The sequence below is a fragment of the Nerophis lumbriciformis genome, linkage group LG13, assembly GCF_033978685.3.
Source record: "Nerophis lumbriciformis linkage group LG13, RoL_Nlum_v2.1, whole genome shotgun sequence".
NCBI lineage: Eukaryota > Metazoa > Chordata > Actinopteri > Syngnathiformes > Syngnathidae > Nerophis > Nerophis lumbriciformis.
In genome coordinates this window covers 27,868,966-27,888,756 of record NC_084560.2, presented here as the reverse complement: position 1 = coordinate 27,888,756, position 19,791 = coordinate 27,868,966, and the positions used below count along the sequence as shown (strand labels likewise).

Genomic DNA, 19,791 nt, shown 5'->3' with positions numbered 1-19,791 from the left:
ATGGGGACTTGCCATCTGTAAATTTGTTTTGCAGGCTTTAAACGGGCTTAGTGAGGAATCCACTACGGAGAACCTGGAGTTCCCCCTTCTCACCCAGGGCTCCTTGTCCTCCATCACCCAGTTGCTGCCTTTCCTTTGCACCCTGTGCTGTTTTTTCCAGGCTCCATCCTCCTCCCACAGCCACCCACTTCCCAAAGTCCAGGTAGCAGACTACCCTGCAGGTGGTGCGGATGGCGTGTTAAAGAGGCTGGAGCACATCATTGAGGAAGAGTTCCTGGATGCCATGGAGAATTAGAAACAAGGAAATGAATGGAATTTTAAAAATTGGCACAACCGCTTTGTTGTTAACCATTTGATGCTATGTATTTTCTTTAAACTGATCTGCACATCAATTTATACTTGTGTATGTGCAAAGTGCGTTGAATATGGGGATGTGCATTAATCATGTCCAAATAACTGTATGTAAAAACTGCAATTTGCATATGAGTATTTTTGGCAAATAACACTCGAAAGGTAAACAAGTGTTAAAATGCATACATTTTTTAAAATATTCAATTTATGTGTTCTTGAATGCAAATGAGCAAATCCAGCAGTTTTCTTCAACATTTTGTCTTCTAATGATTGACCACAAGAATGTTATGACTGTTTGTCTCGAGGAATCTTTTCTTGATTGTTATTGTCTAAAACTCAATGGACCTCACAGTCAAGCTTAGTTTATTGTTATTTACATGCCAGTTGGATGTTAAGGGAAATGTGTTAAAAATATACTAGTCCTTGCTTTCCCCCTATCAGTTTGGAATGTTTACGTTTTCTTGAAATTATTCTTCATGTCAAAGGATTTGATTAACATAAATGTTGAATAAAGTGGTTTCGTTGTTTTCCCCTCGCCTAGTTGAAAGGTTTCGTTTACAAGTAACGCAAACCGGAGGTGACGCACATTTCCAAAATAAAACAAGTTTTGATTGATTGAGACTTTTATTAGTAGGTTGCACATTGAAGTACATATTCCGTAAAATTGACCACTAAATGTTAACACCCGAATACGTTTTTCAACTTAAATTGATTCATCATACAGATATATACTATCATATATACTATCATGTAGTAGACTTACGATTAGTATTTAACTTTAATTTATATTCCCTATTACTTATATCTCACGGCAAAATATGATTATTTGAGATATTTTTCTGAAATTAGTTAAAACATGGACCTGAACTGCTGAATAAAAAAAATATATACGTCATATAAACAGGGTGACGACGTCACTTCCGCCTATACAATAATGGCGGCTCATCCAGACCGGGGAGTGCCGTTAAGTACTGTAAGTTCACTTGTTTATTGCTGCATCTACAACACTTTTTGAAACTCGTTATGTTTTGTCATCAATTTTGTGTCATTTCGTACCGCTGAGCGTTACACCGCCAGTGAGACATCAGAATTGTATTATTCCGATGTGCTATATTCGCTTTTTCTGGTCTCGCGCTCAACTAACCAATGAATACAATTACCTGGGTTTATTACTGCTAAATCATCAATCCATGAGTTATATAAAAATATACATTACATATTTTATCCACGGAGTAAAACTTAAATAGTCGAACAGCCGAAACATGTCTCACTCCAATGCTGGGTTGCACGTGACGTCCGGTTGTTGTCACCTCGTACACAAGTACATGGTTGGTAAACAAGCATATTCCTAGCAAGACGTCAATTGAAAAGACAGCGTACATGCACTGTTCATGCATGTATAATGTATTACGGTGTTACTAAGATGGTTCATCATAAAAGTAAACAAGTTGTTAAAAAAACAAAAAAGGTGGCTGCTGTTTTGAGCCTGTCGCTGCAGTTGAGTCAACAGCACATTGAGTTTGCAGTGACCACTTAGTCAATGTCTGAACGTAAACTATAAAACCTGTATGACTTGTATACTTAAAAAAAAATTTTTTATGTACATATAAGCAGTTTCCATGTGGAAACTTCCACATGGAATTGATGTGTACATGTTGTTGTAGCGTGTTTACTACAGTGTTTAACATCAACAGAACCTTGCTAAATAACCGAGACCAAGAAATCCATCTATCCATCCATTTTCTACCGTTTGTCCCTTTTGGGGTGACGGGGGGGTGCTGGAGCCTATCTCGGCTGCATTCCGGCGGAAGGCTGTGTACACCTTGGACAAGTTGCCACCTCATCACATTATGATTACATTAGTGCTTAATTTGGTCTCAAAATAATGCTGACAATAATATTGTTTATCAGCAAAAATTTATGGGACAATATATTCTCCTGCCAAATTTGTTATCGGCCCAGGCCCGCATCCATGATTATTAGTCGTTTGTAGTGGTGTAGAAGTGCATACCATAAGCCTGATAGGTTTCTAATATTTAGATTACTTTACCTAGCTAGTTGAGCCCAAAATGATGCATACCTTGTTGAGTCCAAAATACATTTTATTTGTTGAATTGGCATTTTTGGAGGAAATGAAGAGATACCAAAAAATAATAATACTTAATTGTGAATTAATTGTAAACCCAAGAAATGTCTCTTAATTTTACATATCTAATAGCAACTGCCTACTGTATCTTTATATTGATAAACGTTATTGGAAACTAAACATTGTTGGACAACAGAGAAGGAGCTAAATCTAACTAAGCAATTGAGACAAAACACCAGTAAAGCTACTGCAGACACCAAAATATTTGGTTTTCAACGGGAGAAGAACGGCAAAAATTTAACTTATGTATGTTCTAGGGGAATTGGCTGACAACTGAGAAACTAACAAACATTGGTAAACAAACAACAAGGCAGTCGTTAAAAGGGAACTGCACCTTTTTTTTGGAATTTTGCCCATCATCTACAATCCTCATTTGAGATGAGAACATGCGTCTTTGTCTTTTCTGTGTGTTCTAAATAGTGAAAAATGCTAACAAGAAGCGGCTAACAATGCAGCAAATGGGGTTTTCCCTGTTTCACCTATAAAGCTCTCTAAAAATCATCCAAAAACCTCATCAATGTTTTATATACACGCTGTATGTATGTAATGTAGTAACAGACACATTCATGATAACATCCAAAATGTATGTTATTTTGGTCATTTTAAGCATTACTGCAACTTCGTGGCGCAGTGGAAGAATGGCCGTGCGCGACCCGAGGGTCCCTGGTTCAATCCCCACCTAGTACCAACCTCGTCATGTCCGTTGTGTCCTGAGCAAGACACTTCACCCTTGCTCCTGATGGGTGCTGGTTAGCGCCTTGCATGGCAGCTCCCTCCATCAGTGTGTGAATGTGTGTGTGAATGGGTAAATGTGGAAGTAGTGTCAAAGCGCTTTGAGTACCTTGAAGGTAGAAAAGCGCTATACAAGTCTTTCCTCGGCGCATTGTCTCCAGACAAGTGCGTGCTTCCTGCCTCCTATGTCACAGCGTCCAGTTTTGGCAGTGTTGTTTTAGTGATGAAAGTATTTTGGACGAAATGTGGCCGAAAATTTGTCGCATCACTAGTCACCTTTCTCTCTGGCATTCCTCGAAGGCGGAGGCTTTCCCATCCCCTTTCCCTACGGGCAGGGTCCTAGGCACTTAGACTTTTGTAACTTTGGACTAAATCGCAAACTGGACAACATCTTGGAGACGCCGTCTGCTCTGCAAGGCAAAGTATGATGAATTTGAGGACAAGAAATTGACAATTACAGTAAAAAGTTAACATTTATTTTCGTTTGCGCAGACATAAACATTATAATCTGGATTGTTTTCCTTGGCTACAAGCGACGTGGCAAGGTCTTTGCTTTGGGATTCCCCTGAAAGAACAGTGCGGCAAAGACGCAACAAACTCCTTCCCTGTCTTTCAAGGACACACACCTGTTGTTTGTGGACTTTTGTTGGACTGATTGGCAGATTTTGCTAGAGCACCAAGGTCGTGGAACAGAGCCACTCTGCAGGCTTACACACAAACATCCACAGAAAATACACGCCACACACCCCACATCCCACATCTTCGACGCTTCCATTACACCCCACGTGGTAGGGCGGAAAACGGAGCAACGCCCCAGGTGGGTGCAGCTTCGGGCCGGTTGCCCGCCCGCTCCCCCTTAGTTGCAAGTCTCAAGCTGTATGTCATACACTATATTGCCAAAAGTATTTGGCCACCCATCCAAATGATCAGAATGGTTGTCCTAATCACTTGGCCCAGCCACAGGTGTATAAAATCAAGCACTTAGGCATGGAGACTGTTTCTACAAACATTTGTGAAAGAATGGGCCACTCTCAGGAGCTCAGTGACTTCCAGCGTGGAACTGTCATAGGATGCCACCTGTGCAACAAATCCAGTCGTGAAATTTCCTCGCTCCTAAATATTCCAAAGTCAACTGTTGGTTTTATTATAAGAAAATGGAAGAGTTTGGGAACAGCAACAACTCAGCCACCAAGTGGTAGGCCACGTAAACTGACAGAGAGGGGTCAGCGGATGCTGAAGTGCATAGTGCAAAGAGGTCGCTGACTTTCTGCACAGTCAGTTGCTACAAAGCTCCAAACTTCATGTGACCTTCCAATTAGTCCACGTACAGTACGCAGATAGCTTCATTAAATGGGTTTCCATGGCCGAGTAGCTGGGGTAGGGAGTAGCGGGGGTGTATATTGTAGCATCCCGGAAGAGTTAGTGCTGCAAGGGGTCCTGGGTATTTGTTCTGTTGTTTTTATGTTGTGTTACGGTGCGGATGTTCTCCCGAAATGTGTTTTTCATTCTTGTTTGGTGTGGGTTCACAGTGTGGAGCATATTTGTAACAGTGTTAAAGTTGTTATACGGCCACCCTCAGTGTGACCTGTATGGCTATTGACCAATTATGCATGGCATTCACTTGTGTGTGTGAAAAGCCATAGATATTATGTGACTGGGCCGGCACGCAAAGACAGTGCCTTTGAGGTTTATTGGTGGTCTGTACTTCTCCCTAAGTCCGTGTACACTGCGGCATTTTGAAAAGTCATACATTTTACTTTTTGAAACCGATACAGATTATTTGGAAACCGATATCGATAATTTCCGATATTACACTTTAAAGCATTTATCGGACATCTCTAGACAGAATGCGAGTGCACCCCTGCCTGGTTGCCTAGATTTCGAACTACCTCACCAATAGGCCGCAGTACGTCAGACTGAAGGACATCCCGTCTGACACTGTAATCAGCAGCACCGGCAGTACATCTAAGAAGGACAGCTCCACACAGGAGAAACTGATCAGGCGGGCCGGCTCTACGATCGGAATGAAACTGGACTCTCCGGTGACTGTGGCAGAGAAGAGGACTGTGGAAAAACTAGTGAGCATCCCGGATGATGCCTGTCACCCTCTGCATACCGTTGTCAGTAGCCAGAGGAGCCTGTTCAGTGCAAGACTGCTTCATCCCAAGTGCAGGACTAATAGACTAAAAAACTCCTTTGTCCCACATGCCATCAGACTGTACAACTTCTCTCTGGGGGTGAGGGGGGGTACTGGGATGACAGGGGACGCAAAGCAATAACAATACTGAAATAAACTGCAATAAAAAACAGTGCAATAAACAGCAATAACAGTGCAATACATTTTAAAGGTGCAATATACACATCACATCTTTCATATAATCGACAGTATTACCGTTTTTCTAAACATTTTTTATTTTCATAACATGGTCACTACTGCCTAGTTTCTCTTGTTATATTCTTTCTTTTACTGTTACATTTTTATTGTTATTGTTACTTTTTATTGCTATTGTTATATTTTCTATTTTATTTCCATTTATACCTCCATTATTTACTTTTTAAATTATATCTCAATTCTGTACACTGCTGCTTGAATTGAAATTTTCCTGAGGGAACTCTCCTGAAGGAATCAATAAAGTACTATCTATCTATTGTATTGTGAGTGAGAAGCAAGGCATAATTACTCTATGCCAGTAGAGTGTCTGTGTTGGCGCCTACAACAACAATGTATAGCTTGGTTAATATGCAGGTCACAGTATGTAAATGGGGCGTTATTTGTGGTTTTTGGATGTTTTTCTTTAAAGGGCTTTATAGGCGGAAAAAAAGACTTCCCATTATCTGCATTGTAAGCCGCCTCTTGCTCGCAGTTTTTCATTATTTAGAATGCACATAAAAGAGGGCCCCTTTCAAACGTCCAGCAAATATATATTTACCGATACACAAATACATCTAACTTTTTCTTTCATGGCTTAATGCTTAATTTGTGAAGCTAGCCAGATTTAATAAAAACATGTGCTTCCATTATTTTGTACTTCTAATTAATCCCTGAGGGTGCAGAAGGAAATGTGTTCGGCCAGATAGCTGTTGAATTTTTAAAATCTTAAAAATGTTTTTCCTAAGGTTGTGTGGACCCACACTATAACATTCACATATTTTTTGGATGATATCTGCCTTGTATAATTGCCACCAAGGATGCTGGAAAAATGGTTTCCCATCCAAAGTGTGATTCTTATTTATTACGATTCTAAATCATTTGAACATTTTCAAGAATCTGTTTTTAAAAACAGATCATCCAAGAGGAGCTTTTGTATCCTGTCATCTGTTTTGAAAAAGTCTCATCATAACACGCACCTAGGGATAGGTTGGTTAGCGACATTAAATTGGCCCCAGTGTGTGAATGCGAGTGTAAATGTTTGTTTATCTGTGTTGGCTCTCCAATGAGGTGGCGACTTGTCCAGGGTGTACCCAGCTTTCCGCCCAAGTGCAGCTGGAATAGGCTCCAGTTCCCGCGCGCCCCCTAAAGGGAATAGCGGTAAAAAAATGGATCGATGGATAATTTTTACACTAAATAATGGATTGCTAGAATTGGTTTGAATTGAGGGGCAGCACGGTGGGACAGGGGTTAGTGCATGTGCCTCACAATACGTAGGTCCTGAGTAGTCCTGAGTTCAATCCCGGGCTCGGGATCTTTCTGTGTGGGGTTTTCATGTTCTCCCGTGACTGCGTGGGTTCCCTCCGGGTACTCCGGCTTCCTCCCACCTCCAGAAACATGCACCTGGGGATAGGTTGATTGGCAACACTAAATTGGCCCTAGTGTGTGAATGTGAGTGTGAATGTTGTCTGTCTATCTGTGTTGGCCCTGTGATGAGGTAGCGACTTGTCCAGGGTGTACTCCGCCTTCCGCCCGAATGCAGCTGAGATAGGCTCCAGCCCCCCCCCCCCCCCCCCCCCCGCAACCCCAAAAGGGACAAGCGGTAGAAAATGGATGGTTGGATGGGTTTGAATTGAGAATCGTGTCGAATGAAGAATCAATTCTGAATCAAAGTGGATTTGAATCATGAGTTATCCCTATTTGCTCATAATCTGTACATGGTAGCCATATTCAATGTTTGCTTTCCATATATAAACCTGAAGTAAGGGGGGGGTGGCATGTTGGTCATGTGGTTGCAACCCAGTAATTGTTTTGCTTCACTTCATGCAGCTTTGTCCTAAGTTTCTTCATACGAATTCTACAAGCCACACCTGGCCCTTCAGCGCCATCGCCGAGCTCATAGGTAAGTCAACATCCATGAATAGGTAAATGTACATTTGTATCACTGGAAACCGTCACAGGCTTCAAAAACCTTTGGAGTAATTTTGCTAAAAGAATACTATTGTAAATCCTACTGCCAGCTACAGCTTTGACGTTAAAATCACTTTAGATAAAACACTACTATGAAACCGTTTGCTAATATCTGATTGTAGACTCTTTATCATTGTTATGTTTTGGTTGCTGTTTTTGTTGATTAGTTGGCAAGATTATGCAAAAAAACTTTTTTTACAAGAACCTGTTAAAATATGGCACGGATCCAGATGAACATGGAGGAATGCATCACTGTTGTCTGCATGCATTGGCCAAGTGTCGCAGTGACCATCCACATCCGTTATATAGAGCTGTGGCTGTTAATGGCAACTTGGTAATGTTGTTACCTCGTTAATTTTAAATCAAATGATACTTTCATGTTCTCAGCCGAGGTCTGCACTTTATTAATTGGCATTCTACATAACTTGAAATCTAAACAATGTTAACACCTGACTAACACGCATATAATTAAAGATACAGAAGCTGAGAAAAGGCTTTATTATTACGCATGTAGCGATATTGTGACCAAAATGGTAATGGTTATCATTATCGTGGAATTGTTAAATGTGCTCCAAAAGTACATAGACACTGAAATCTTTTGACCAAATTTACTACGACTAAACTACATACACTAAAATAAATAGACACCTAAGTTTGCATGTTTTGTGTTTATGCTTCACTGATAGTGTTTTAGTCTTTGTGTTTTCTCTGATTTAATGGCTAAACTTTTGTTGTTTTCAATATTTGTTCGTATTGTAGCACTTTAAGATGTATTTAAATTAAAAGTGTGAAACAAATAAAATCTATTATTATTATTTAATATTTCTGGTGGGCGTTTTAGCGTCCTACTCTGTTAAGCGTTCCTTGAACGCTACGTAAAAATGCCTCCGTCTTGTATTCCTTCATTCACTCTGCTTTTAGAGAGCACAGCTTGAGTTTCAATGTGCACAATTTAATAGCTAAGATTCTCAGACAATGTGTTTAGTACAGTACTGTATACAGTGGCGGGCCATGCGTTTCCCACGATTACCTCTCAAAATACCATAATTTATGTCCCCACATGACCATTGCTGGAGAAATACTATACAGAAACACATTTACGCACGACTGTGCATTGAATCACCACTAACAGTGTACATAACGGGTTATTTTCTGGCGCATTTAAAAATCAATAAACCTGCATCAGCAATTAAAACATATCTTATGTGGAACCCGTTCCTCATTTCATCGTCAAAACAGCTGAGCTAGCTTCCAGGGTTGGCCGACATCGTCTCACAAGATGTAGTTTCTCTTTAAATATCCTTCTTGAAAATGACCTTACAAATATACGTGTTATCTTGTTTAACCATAAAAGATGCAGACGAGGCGTGTTGGCTGAGTTCTTAAAGTTTACTCCACAAGGTGCTCCTCAAAAACATCTCGCTGCCGGCATGACTAAACGCGGCTACTGCGCATACTCTTCACTACTGTGGCATGCTGGGTAATGGAGTTCTTATGTTACCTAGCTCATAACATCACGATATATATCTGCCTTAGGCCAGCTAGAAGGCCTTACTGACAACAACTTGTGATCTGATTGGCTATAGCAACGGTCTGTCAACTGTATGTGTCCGTTCACTTACAGTGCAAGTAACGCCTGCATTGATGATTCTGATGATTCTGAAGGCTAAGGGCAGATTTCGTACAGCATGGCAACATAAGCAAGCTGAATTCTGATTGGATAAAAACTCTATAACCTGAAAACAACAGCACTGGAAGGAGCATAATATGACATGAGAGAGAATATGAATACTTTTAGATATTTAGGGAAAGTAAATTGAAAAATAATTTTATTTTTAATAATGATCATGATTTCTGGTTATGTTAGGCCAGCAGAGAAGGCCTTGCTGGCCCTGACGGCACACCACTGACTGTATATAAGTTTAGATTGATGTATGTCGTTTCTTAATAGGGAAAGACGTTCGTGTTTCTTGTTTTCATGTCAGCCTTTAAGCGAGTGAGCTGGCGCCACCCAATTCATGAGTTTATCAAAGTGCAGTTTTCAATTACGGTTTGTCACTCATTTTATTTTAAAATGGTAATACCGGTAATTTTTTGGTACCGGTTCCTAATTGGGTCTGTCCAGGAGGAAGTTAGGATTCCAGATAAATGATACGGCTATCAGTATTATTTTTTTTTCCAGCTGATCGTGGTAATTGTGACACATTGTCACATTCATTTCAGGTGCCGCTGCTACGCATGAAAAAAGACACAGGTAGGAAAAGATAATCCGCTTGAAATAATCGCAAATAAGGACGAAACACCACACCAAAATTTGTAACACAACAATATTTCCTCCTCAAAGTCACGCACGCTAATAAGAGTTAGGGTCAGATTGAAGTGAATGCGCTGTACTCTCGGCTGCCGCTACTTCGCCTCATCAACTCTCCTCCTAGCGATCCAGTAATCCACAGGCAAATATAAATCCACCCAATAAAAGGAAACATTGAAGTAATATAAAAACCCTTTATGTTGTTCTGAAGCAAAATAACATCCCCTGACAGGTCTGATGTCACTACATTGCGTGGCATCAAAACACACCTTGCTTAAATGCACGCCCACCTAACATGCTAATTGATTGTATTGATCTATAGGGTATATTTTATATGGTTATAGGATAGCACTGTGGAACAGGGGTTAGGGCTGGTGCCTCACAATAAGAAGGTCCTGGGTTCGAACTTCGGACTCGGGGTCTTTCTATGTGGAGTTGGCATGTTCTCCCATGTGACTGCGTGGTGTGTGAATGTGAGTGTGAATGTTGTCTATCTGTGTTGGCCCTGCGATGAAGTGGCGACTTGTCCAGGGTGTAACGCCCGCCCGAATGTAGCTGGGATAGGCCCCAGCATCCCCCCGCAATGGATATATGATATGTCATGTAAAAGGTCTGTGCTCTGGACATGAATGCCATACATAAATATTATTTCCAGCTGAGCATAATTGTACTGAATAGAAACACAGTGATATATCTGTATGGTCTTTATAAGATGATGACATAACAACTTTGCACCTTGCACTGCAAACTTAGTTGACTTGTTTAAGATTTAAAAACCAGGTGTTAAGACTTCTATGCTGTGAGACAACATGATGATGTTGGTGGTGTACAACCTCCTATTTACACTAGTTACCGGTACATATAGTACCGATCAATACCAGTATCGCTAAGGAATATCGATATTAGTATCGATACACTTCCAACAATATACATCCTACAAATAACACAAAATAGCTGTGGAGAGTTATAGGTGTTTGTTAGAGCTCAGAGCTTCTGCTATTGTCAGCTCCCAGCGCTGTTATTAGCATGAAGCATTCTCTTGCTCTACACACATAATCCCACATAGCTAAACAAGCTGAAATGACTACGATAGCATTATGCCAGGCACACAGAGAGCGTATAGCCAACAGTCGAATTAAGGGAAGAAAATGTGAACTGGGACTTTACACACACAGAACAAATCAAATTATTAGAGAAATCATTAGTGCATAGAAACATACTGTATGAAAGCAACATGCAGCCACTCAGTGGTACCTTTGTGTGCCAAGGGCGTTGTTTGTTGGAATATAAACTAATGTCAACTGAGCTGACATCATACCTTAGGTCTTTGCCCTCTCGCACAAATTGTTTCAGCATAAGGGAAGAAGGTTCTGCAAAGAAACTCTAATAAGACAAACAGAAGGAGGATGTGGAATAATTTTAGAGAAATTCTGCGATGCCCGCTATAATTTAACCACACTAATGCCACAGACCACAGCTCCCCAGTGACACGCTGTAAAAATGCAATTTTTCATCCAGAGTTTGGTTTTGGAAGAAGCTATTGCTGGCACTGCTGAGGACTGTTAGTGCAACAATACATCTGTTACACATCTAGCATTTGGCAATCTGTTTGCCACAATAACACACTTCTCTTTTATTCCCTGAACACAACTGTTAATTTCAAATAAATGAACACAGCAGTTTTTGTTTTTGACAGACAATGCCTGCGATCCAGATGTCCTGGCCAAACAGTTCTGGATTGATAAGACCATCATCCAAGAAAGTGAATGCCTCACTTTTATGGATAATGGAAATGGTCTTGATCATGAGGGAATGCATAAAATGCTCAGGTACACATACTTTAATGTTGCCAATGAGCACTTTGCTCCTTGAGAATGTTGAGACATTAGTTCTGTTGCTTGTGCCACATACTGTAATTGTTAAGTGACTCCAGTGTGTGCATCTTTCCCTTTCCCAGCTTTGGCTACAGTGAGAAAGTTGCTGTTAATGGCATCCAGCCGATCGGTATGTATGGCAATGGTTTCAAATCTGGATCCATGCGTCTCGGTAAAGACGCCATCGTCTTTTCCAAGTCCAATAACACCTCGTGCGTCGGGATGCTCTCTCAAACATACCTGGAAAAGATTAACTCCCAACAGATCATTGTGCCTATTGCCTGCTTTGAGCATACAAGCCAGAAAATTAATATCCTTTTTTGCTATATGTCAGGGTTTTTTTGCACAGATGTTTCTATTTGATTTATTTTATCCTTGACAGTCCACTTTACTGCGTGTAAGAGAGGAACACAAAGCCAGTCTGAAAGACATCTTGCACTATTCTCCTTTCAAGACGGAGTCGGACCTGCTGACCGAGATCAGTGCCATTAGCTCCACCTGGTCCCACACGACGACCGGCACTCGCATTATAATTTGGAACCTCCGCAGGTGTGTCTAAGGTCAACACAAAATGATATATGTGTGTGTGTGTGTTTGTTTATATATACATACTCTTGTAAAGAACATTTCATAGCTGTCTTGAGTTTCCAATAATTTCTACAACTCTTACTTTTTTTGTGATAGAGTGATTGGAGCACATACTTGTTGGTCACAAAAAACATTCATGAAGTTTGGTTCTTTTATGAATTTATTATGGGTCGACTGAAAATGTGAGCAAATCTGCTGGGTCAAAAGTATACATACAGCAATGTTAATATTTGGTTACATGTCCCTTGGCAAGTTTCACTGCAATAAGGCGCTTTTGGTAGCCATCCACAAGCTTCTGGTTGAATTTTTGACCACTCCTCTTGACAAAATTGGTGCAGTTCAGCTAAATTTGTTAGTTTTCTGACATGGACTTCTTTCTTCAGCATTGTCCACATGTTCTCAATAGGGTTTAAGTCAGGACTTTGGGAAGGCCATTTTAAAACCTTAATTCTCGCCTGATTTAGCCATTCCTTTACCACTTTTGACGTGTGTTTGGGGTCATTGTCCTGTTGGAACACCCAACTGCGCCCAAGACCCAACCTCCGGGCTGATGATTTTAGGTTGTCCTGAAGAATTTGGAGGTAATCCTCCTTTTTCATTGTCCTATTTACTCTCTGTAAAGCACCAGTTCCACTGGCAGCAAAACAGGCCCAGAGCATAATACTACCACCGCCATGCTTGACGGTAGGAATGGTTGCTGTTCCTGGGATTAAAGGCCTCACCTTTTCTCCTCCAAACATATTGCTGGGTATTGTGGCCAAACAGCTCAATTTGTGTTTCATCTGACATCACATGGACAAAGATAAGACCTTCTGGAGGAATGTTCTGTGGTCAGATGAACCAAAAATATAGCTGTTTGGCCACAATACCATGCCTGAAATAAATAAATGAAATGAAAAAAATACCCAGCAATATGTTTGGAGGGGAAAAGGTGAGGCCTTTATTCCCAGGAACACCGACCCTACCGTCATAAGCATGGTGGTGGTAGTTTTATGCTCTGGGCCTGTTTTGCTGCCAATGGAACTGGTGCTTTACAGAGAGTAAATGGGACAATGAAAAAGGAGGATTACCTCCAAATTCTTCAGGACAACCTAAAATCATCAGCTCGGAGGTTGGGTCTTGGGCACAGTTGGGTGTTCCAACAGGACAATGACCCCAAACACACGTCAAAAGTGGTAAAGGAATGACTAAATCAGGCTAGAATTAAGATTTTAGAATGGCCTTCCCAAAGTCCTGACTTAAACGTGTGGACAATGCTGAAGAAACAAGTCCATGTCAGAAAACCAACAAATTTAACTGAACTGCACCAATTTTGTCAAGAGGAGTGGTCAAAAATTCAACCAGAAGCTTGCCAAAAGCTTGTGGATGGCTATCAAAAGTGCCTTATTGCAGTGCAACTTGCCAAGGGACATGTAACCATGCTGTATGTATACTTTTGACCCAGCAGATTTGGTCACATTTTCAGTCGACCCATAATAAATTCATAAAAGAACCAAACTTCATGAATGTTTTTTGTGACCAACAAGTATGTGCTCCAATCACTCTATCACAAAAAAAGTAAGAGTTGTAGAAATTATTGGAAACTCAAGACAGCTATATATATATATATATATATATATATATATATATATATATATATATATATATATATATATATATAAATAAATGTATATATATAAAAAATGTTTTTGCATTACCATAAATGCCATCCATCCGTCCATTTTATACCGCTTATTCCTTTTGGGGTCGCGGGGGGCGCTGGAGCCTATCTCAGCTACAATCGGGCGGAAGGCGGGGTACACCCTGGACAAGTCGCCACCTCATTGCAGGGCCAACACAGATAGACAGACAACATTCACACTCACATTCACGCACTAGGGCCAATTTAGTGTTGCCAATCAACCTATCCCCAGGTTCATGTCTTTGGAGGTGGGAGGAAGTCGGAGTACCCGGAGGGAACCCACGCAGTCACGGGGAGGACATGCAAACTCTACACAGAAAGATCCCGAGCCTGGGATTGAACCCAAGACTACTCAGGACCTTCGTATTGTGAGGCAGACGCACAAACCCCTGTTCCACCGTGCTTCCATTACCATAAATGAATGATGCTTAATCACAGTGTTCGTTCTGACCCGTGCAGGAAGACAGCGCGCATTATACACAGGCAGTGATAACGTCACACACCATTGATAGTTGGAGCGATGTGCTCTGGGCCCACTTTTGCTTCAAAACGAACTTTAGATAAAACTGAGGTTTTTAGTCAGTATTTCTGCGACAAACTCTCTTATCATCTGCGCACATCAAGTTCAAAATAGAATCTTGAAGCGAAACGTGAACGTGAGGATGGCGTCGCTAGCATGAATGCTACTTAAATAGGGTTGCCAAACGTCCTTTGAAAAACTAAATTGTCAAGTATTTAGAAACAAAAGTATGCGTTCCATATTAAGCTGTCAATGGCGCACTTTGTCCATTATATTTACAGTGTTAAGTAAGTGGCCAACAGAGCCGATTACCTTGTTTTCATGTCCCCGGGTTGGTGCGCACTGTAAGGTTAGAGGAAAAGGTAAATCGTGACATCACACACCAGTTTTGACTTGGCAGTTTCGCTACAGTAGCCAACACGCACGAAGCAGGCATCTTGTCAGTGCATCAGATAACTAAAGTAATTGTATAAAAGTTAAAATAGAATTGTTCTGCTGTCTATGGTTGCAGTAAGCGCAATATGTGAGCGTGTTTGTTTCGTCACTGAGTGCAGTTGATCTGAGGTCGAGCACACGTCATTCAATGAGGATATTTACACATCCAGTTTGCATCCTTTGGTAGGCGAAGAGAGGTATGTGGCTTAAAATATTAGTATATTTGGGTGTCTGCTCAATTATCAAGTGTGAAATTACACAACTAAGTCTTATTACACAAATAAGTTGTCAGGTTCAAACACTGATGACATCTAGCAAGGAATTAAACAGAGACAGAATTAAATTTGGCTCAATTGAGGAGAAACTCTGGGCTGTACTCTTGTAGTCTCCACCACGCTCTGACGAAAGATTGTACGCCTCCTCTTTTATTTGGACTTTCCCTGATTACACATGGCAACAGCTGTTTCTAAGGGAGGGGGGTCGTAAACAGTCATCGCCTTTGGTTACAGAACAGTTCAAAGAAAAGGTTTTAAAACAGTTCAAAGAAGAGGTGCCTGGAGCTTGGGCAGGTCCTACTTCCTCTTCGCTTTGTAGTTCTCGGGTGAAGACAAAATCTTTCTATGGATTACAATACATCAAAGAAACAGAACACCTTCATGTTGCTTCCCATTCTACACAGTGGAGTTTTACAAGCCTTTTGCTTGGTAGGATCAAAGGCAGCTTTTGTCCTCTCGCAGGGCGAGCTGAACTCAATGTAACACAAAGTTTTGTGATAACTTAGATACAATTATTCTGACATAAGTCTTTTTTTTTTATGTTCGCTGTCTGAATGAGATGTTCAGATTTTGGCCCTATGGTTACGCAACAATCAAGCTAATTTATGTAAAAAAAAACACCTCATTGCAAGTGTCTCACCCATGCCTTGGATTTTCACTTAGCAAAGGGCCGGCATTTTCTTTTCCTGCATGCATTTTGCACAAAACAAGAGTTCCCCATCTATTCACTTATTTGTGGTGTGCAATAGTTTGGAGATGTTTAAGAAAACTAAACAAACAGCTATGTAACATTCGCCACTTTTGCTGATCCCAAAGAAAAAGAAGCAGCAGGAAAAAAAAGTTAATTTGTTCTGTTTTTTGCTCCCTTTTTGTGTCTCCCAAAACGTTATTCTTCTGTCCTTCAGCGTCAATTACAACTACGGTACATTTGGCACGCAATTTAGATGATGATGTCATTTGGCGACTTTTTATGAGGGCCAATAGTTACTTTCTTTACTGGTGCAGTTTCACTTCAGGTCCTTTTCTCACGCACTAAATTAGTCTGATTTCTCAAATAATTTGTCTCAAAATAAATACTCTATTATATATGTGGACTAACACTGGAATTTTGGAATTGAAAACCAGATCTCTCGAGTGGGTGTGTGTGCCGGATGGGACCCTTAGCACACTTAAAACTCCTTCCATCAATCCACAGAGTTTATGGAATGAACTTGTAGACATTTGAAAGCTTTCTTTCTATTCACCATTGGACAGTTACTTCAAAACAACTTTCCCCCACCAGTTTTTGGTTCAGACCCACATGCAGCAACTACGAGACCTTCTTGATAGTAGTGTCATGTAAGTGGCACAATCTAAGATCAGTTTTTAATGCTGTCTGATATAACATCAGCATAGCCATTAGAAACTTAATTCATATTTGTCATCTGTGCCAATATTACAGCGAACATCATGTACCACAAGAATTGGGCTGTTGACTTGTGAGGAGTTGCAAAGATGCCTTGTTTTGGTGTGACGTCATAGGTCAACCAAAAAAGCGATGCAAAACTCTCGCTAGAAGGAAATAAGCACCCCCCCATTGTGCAGGAAGTACAAGGTGTATGACCAATAGTCACATTAGAGAGTGTGCATTGACACTGGGACTTCACATGCATGTGTGAAAATACAAAAAAATAAAACCAACTGAGAAGTCAGACTCATTTAGTGCATGGAAACGTAGTCTCCGTATTCCGTGTGGGAACTCGATAAGCCTCTGTACGTTACTGCATATTCCTTACCGTGTGATTCCTGATTCTGACTCTTTACAGTACTAATCTAGGAAGCAGAGCTGCCGTCTTGTTGGATGCATAGATATGTGCTTTGATGTTTGCCAATTGAATCAATCTATTTACAGTCCTTTGTGTGGTCTCCTTTCTTTCTTTGTTCACTGTACAGACAGTTGATTACATTGTTGATGCATTGCTAATACTGATCTGTCTCTCTTACTTGTGGCAGGACATCAACTGGCACTTTAGAATTTGACTTTCATAATGACCGTTACGATATCCAAATTCCATCAGACGTCTACGAGGGGTTGAACCAGCCTGGTGAGAGAATCCCATCACACATACCTCAGAGTGTATACTCGCTAAGGGTAAGGAAACCTTTTGTGTAATGCTGTCTCGGCTGGGGATGAATCCTCATGCTTTATTATCATATTCCTATGTCTTGTACTGGCGAAGCTGAGTATCATGTGTATTATTGTTATTGTTATGTTTTTTATTCATTTCAAACATGCATACAGTTACATTTTGGTGCATCACATATTTCCAGTTTCTCATTACAACATGTCTAAAGAGGAGTAGGAAAAATCAAAGTGTGTTTAATCCTACCCCTTTGCATCTCATGGCATTTTTTTACAAATGTTTTATTTTCTTCCTGTTAGGGTCGTATAATATACCGGTATTCGTATAGTATCGCGAAGTCACATTGTGACATTGCTGGTTTACGAGCAGACGAGCATGTTCGGCGGCACACAATCACGGAGTCTTTACAAGCAGACACAGTGTGTAGACAGAAAAGGGAGAACGGACGCATTTTGGCCTAAAAACTAAAGATAAAGGTGAAGTTATAACACTGAAACGCCCTCAGGAAGAGATGCTTTAAGATATGGCGAGCTAGCTCGTGGCTAACATCCACCCGCCGTCGGCAGTGTTTTAGCTACCGGTACTTCTAAATCACTAATCCTGGTCTCCATGGCGACAAATAAAGTACGTTTCTCACAAGTATCATCCCTGCAGGACGAGGAATAGCTAAACATGCTTCACTACACACCGTAGCTCACCGGCATCAAAATGTAAACAAACGCCATGGGTGGATCTACAGCTAACATCCACTGTAATGATATCAAGTACAGGCACGTATCTAGTCGATACTACTATGTTACTTCGATATTTTTTGGCATCACAACATCTTTCGTTTTTAAAAAATGTATATTATGTTTATAAACTCAGGAAATACTGTATGTCCCTGGACACATGAGGACTTTGAATATGACCAATGTATGATCCTGTAATGACTTGGTATCGGATTGATACCCAAATTTGTGGTATCATCCAAAACTAATGTAAAGTATCAAACAACAGAAGAATAAGTGATTATTACATTTTAACAGAAGTGTAGACAGATCATGTTAAAAGAAAAAGTAAGCAGATATTAACCGTAAATGAACAAGTAGATTAATAATTAATTTTCTACCACTTGTCCTTAATAATGTTGACTAAGTAATAGAATGATAAATGACACAATATGTTACTGCTGTGGCATTGTTTTACACATGTATCCAACATTGAACAACATTTATAAGTGAGAAAAGACAAAATTAATAATAGGTCCCTTTAAGATATTATGATTAATTGTGTCAAATGCTTTTTCTAGGTCCAAAAACACGGCAGCGACACTCTGTTACGATGTATTGCATTGGTTATTTCCTCAATAATTGCGATTTATGCCATCAATGTTGAAATGTATGGTATGTATCCCTATTGGCTGTCTGCTGGTGTTCCACTTGTATTCATGAGTTTGTCCAATCTGCTGTTAAAGGATTTTTCAATGGTTTCAGAAAATTGTGAAAGTCAGAATGATGTGTATGGAATGCATGTTTTCAATGTGTGCAGGCCTACTGCAGTATTCTGTATCTGAAACCTCACATGCAAGTGGTCATACGAGGTCAGAAGGTGAAAACTCAGCTGATCGCCAAGAGTCTGGCTCAGAGCAAAAAGGACCACTACAAGCCCAACTTCCTTGTATCCTCTATTTACAACAAAGCGCTTTCTCTTTGGTTTCCTATGAACGACAATATTATGTTAGTTTTTGTTCCTTCACTTCTGTCATTAGAACAAACGAGTGCCAATTATTTTTGGTTACAACACCAGAAGCAAAGACCACTACGGCATCATGATGTATCACAAGAACCGACTCATTAAAGCCTACGAGCGCATAGGCTGTCAGCTGAGGGTGAGTCCTTGTTAAGAACAGCTGAGTGCTCCTGTCATATCCTCCAGAGAACCAGCATCCTCTGCAGTGGATTTTTGTTTGGTCTATTTCTTCTAAATTACACATTTCTGGGAAAAAATAGCCGTGTTGTGCAAAACACAAATGTCCACTCTAGGGATGTAACGATATGAATTTTTTTAATCAGTTATCGTGACCAAAATGATCACGGTTCTCTTTATTATCGCGGTATATTTTGAATGTGCTGAAAAAATCTACTTATACATACATTGAAATATTTTGACCAAGTTATTTTTTTGAATAACTAAAAAAAGTAGACACATTGATAGAAAACCCACTATCTTGCATGTTTTGTGTTTTCTTATACTTCACTGATCTTGTTTTATTTTTACTATTTTATCTGTTTTCATGGTTAAACTTATGTTATTTTAGTCTTGGCGGGCATTTTGGCGTCCCACTCTGTTCAACGTTGGTTGAACACACCGTAAGAACACCTACCTCTGTCTCGTATTCCTCTGACTACAGAACGACTGTAATGTGTTTATTTAT

At 40.3% G+C, this 19,791-nt stretch overlaps 2 protein-coding genes across 2 annotated transcripts in view; both read left to right on the top strand.

Moving 5' to 3' along the window:
* Positions 1 to 879, top strand: part of dop1b (DOP1 leucine zipper like protein B) — a 60,731-nt gene extending 59,852 nt beyond the window's left edge. Inside the window, exon 38 of the mRNA XM_061971388.2 lies at positions 35 to 879. Coding sequence (XP_061827372.2) covers positions 35 to 295 — 261 coding nt within the window. The 3' untranslated portion in view covers positions 296 to 879. The remainder of the gene's footprint in view (positions 1 to 34) is intronic.
* A 368-nt stretch (positions 880 to 1,247) lies between these two features.
* The window catches only part of morc3a (MORC family CW-type zinc finger 3a), a 50,687-nt gene continuing 32,143 nt past the window's right edge, over positions 1,248 to 19,791 (top strand). Inside the window, exons 1-8 of the mRNA XM_061971180.1 lie at positions 1,248 to 1,324; positions 7,428 to 7,500; positions 11,576 to 11,708; positions 11,837 to 12,063; positions 12,146 to 12,302; positions 17,245 to 17,383; positions 18,906 to 19,034; positions 19,126 to 19,245. Coding sequence (XP_061827164.1) covers positions 1,286 to 1,324; positions 7,428 to 7,500; positions 11,576 to 11,708; positions 11,837 to 12,063; positions 12,146 to 12,302; positions 17,245 to 17,383; positions 18,906 to 19,034; positions 19,126 to 19,245 — 1,017 coding nt within the window. The 5' untranslated portion in view covers positions 1,248 to 1,285. The remainder of the gene's footprint in view (positions 1,325 to 7,427; positions 7,501 to 11,575; positions 11,709 to 11,836; positions 12,064 to 12,145; positions 12,303 to 17,244; positions 17,384 to 18,905; positions 19,035 to 19,125; positions 19,246 to 19,791) is intronic.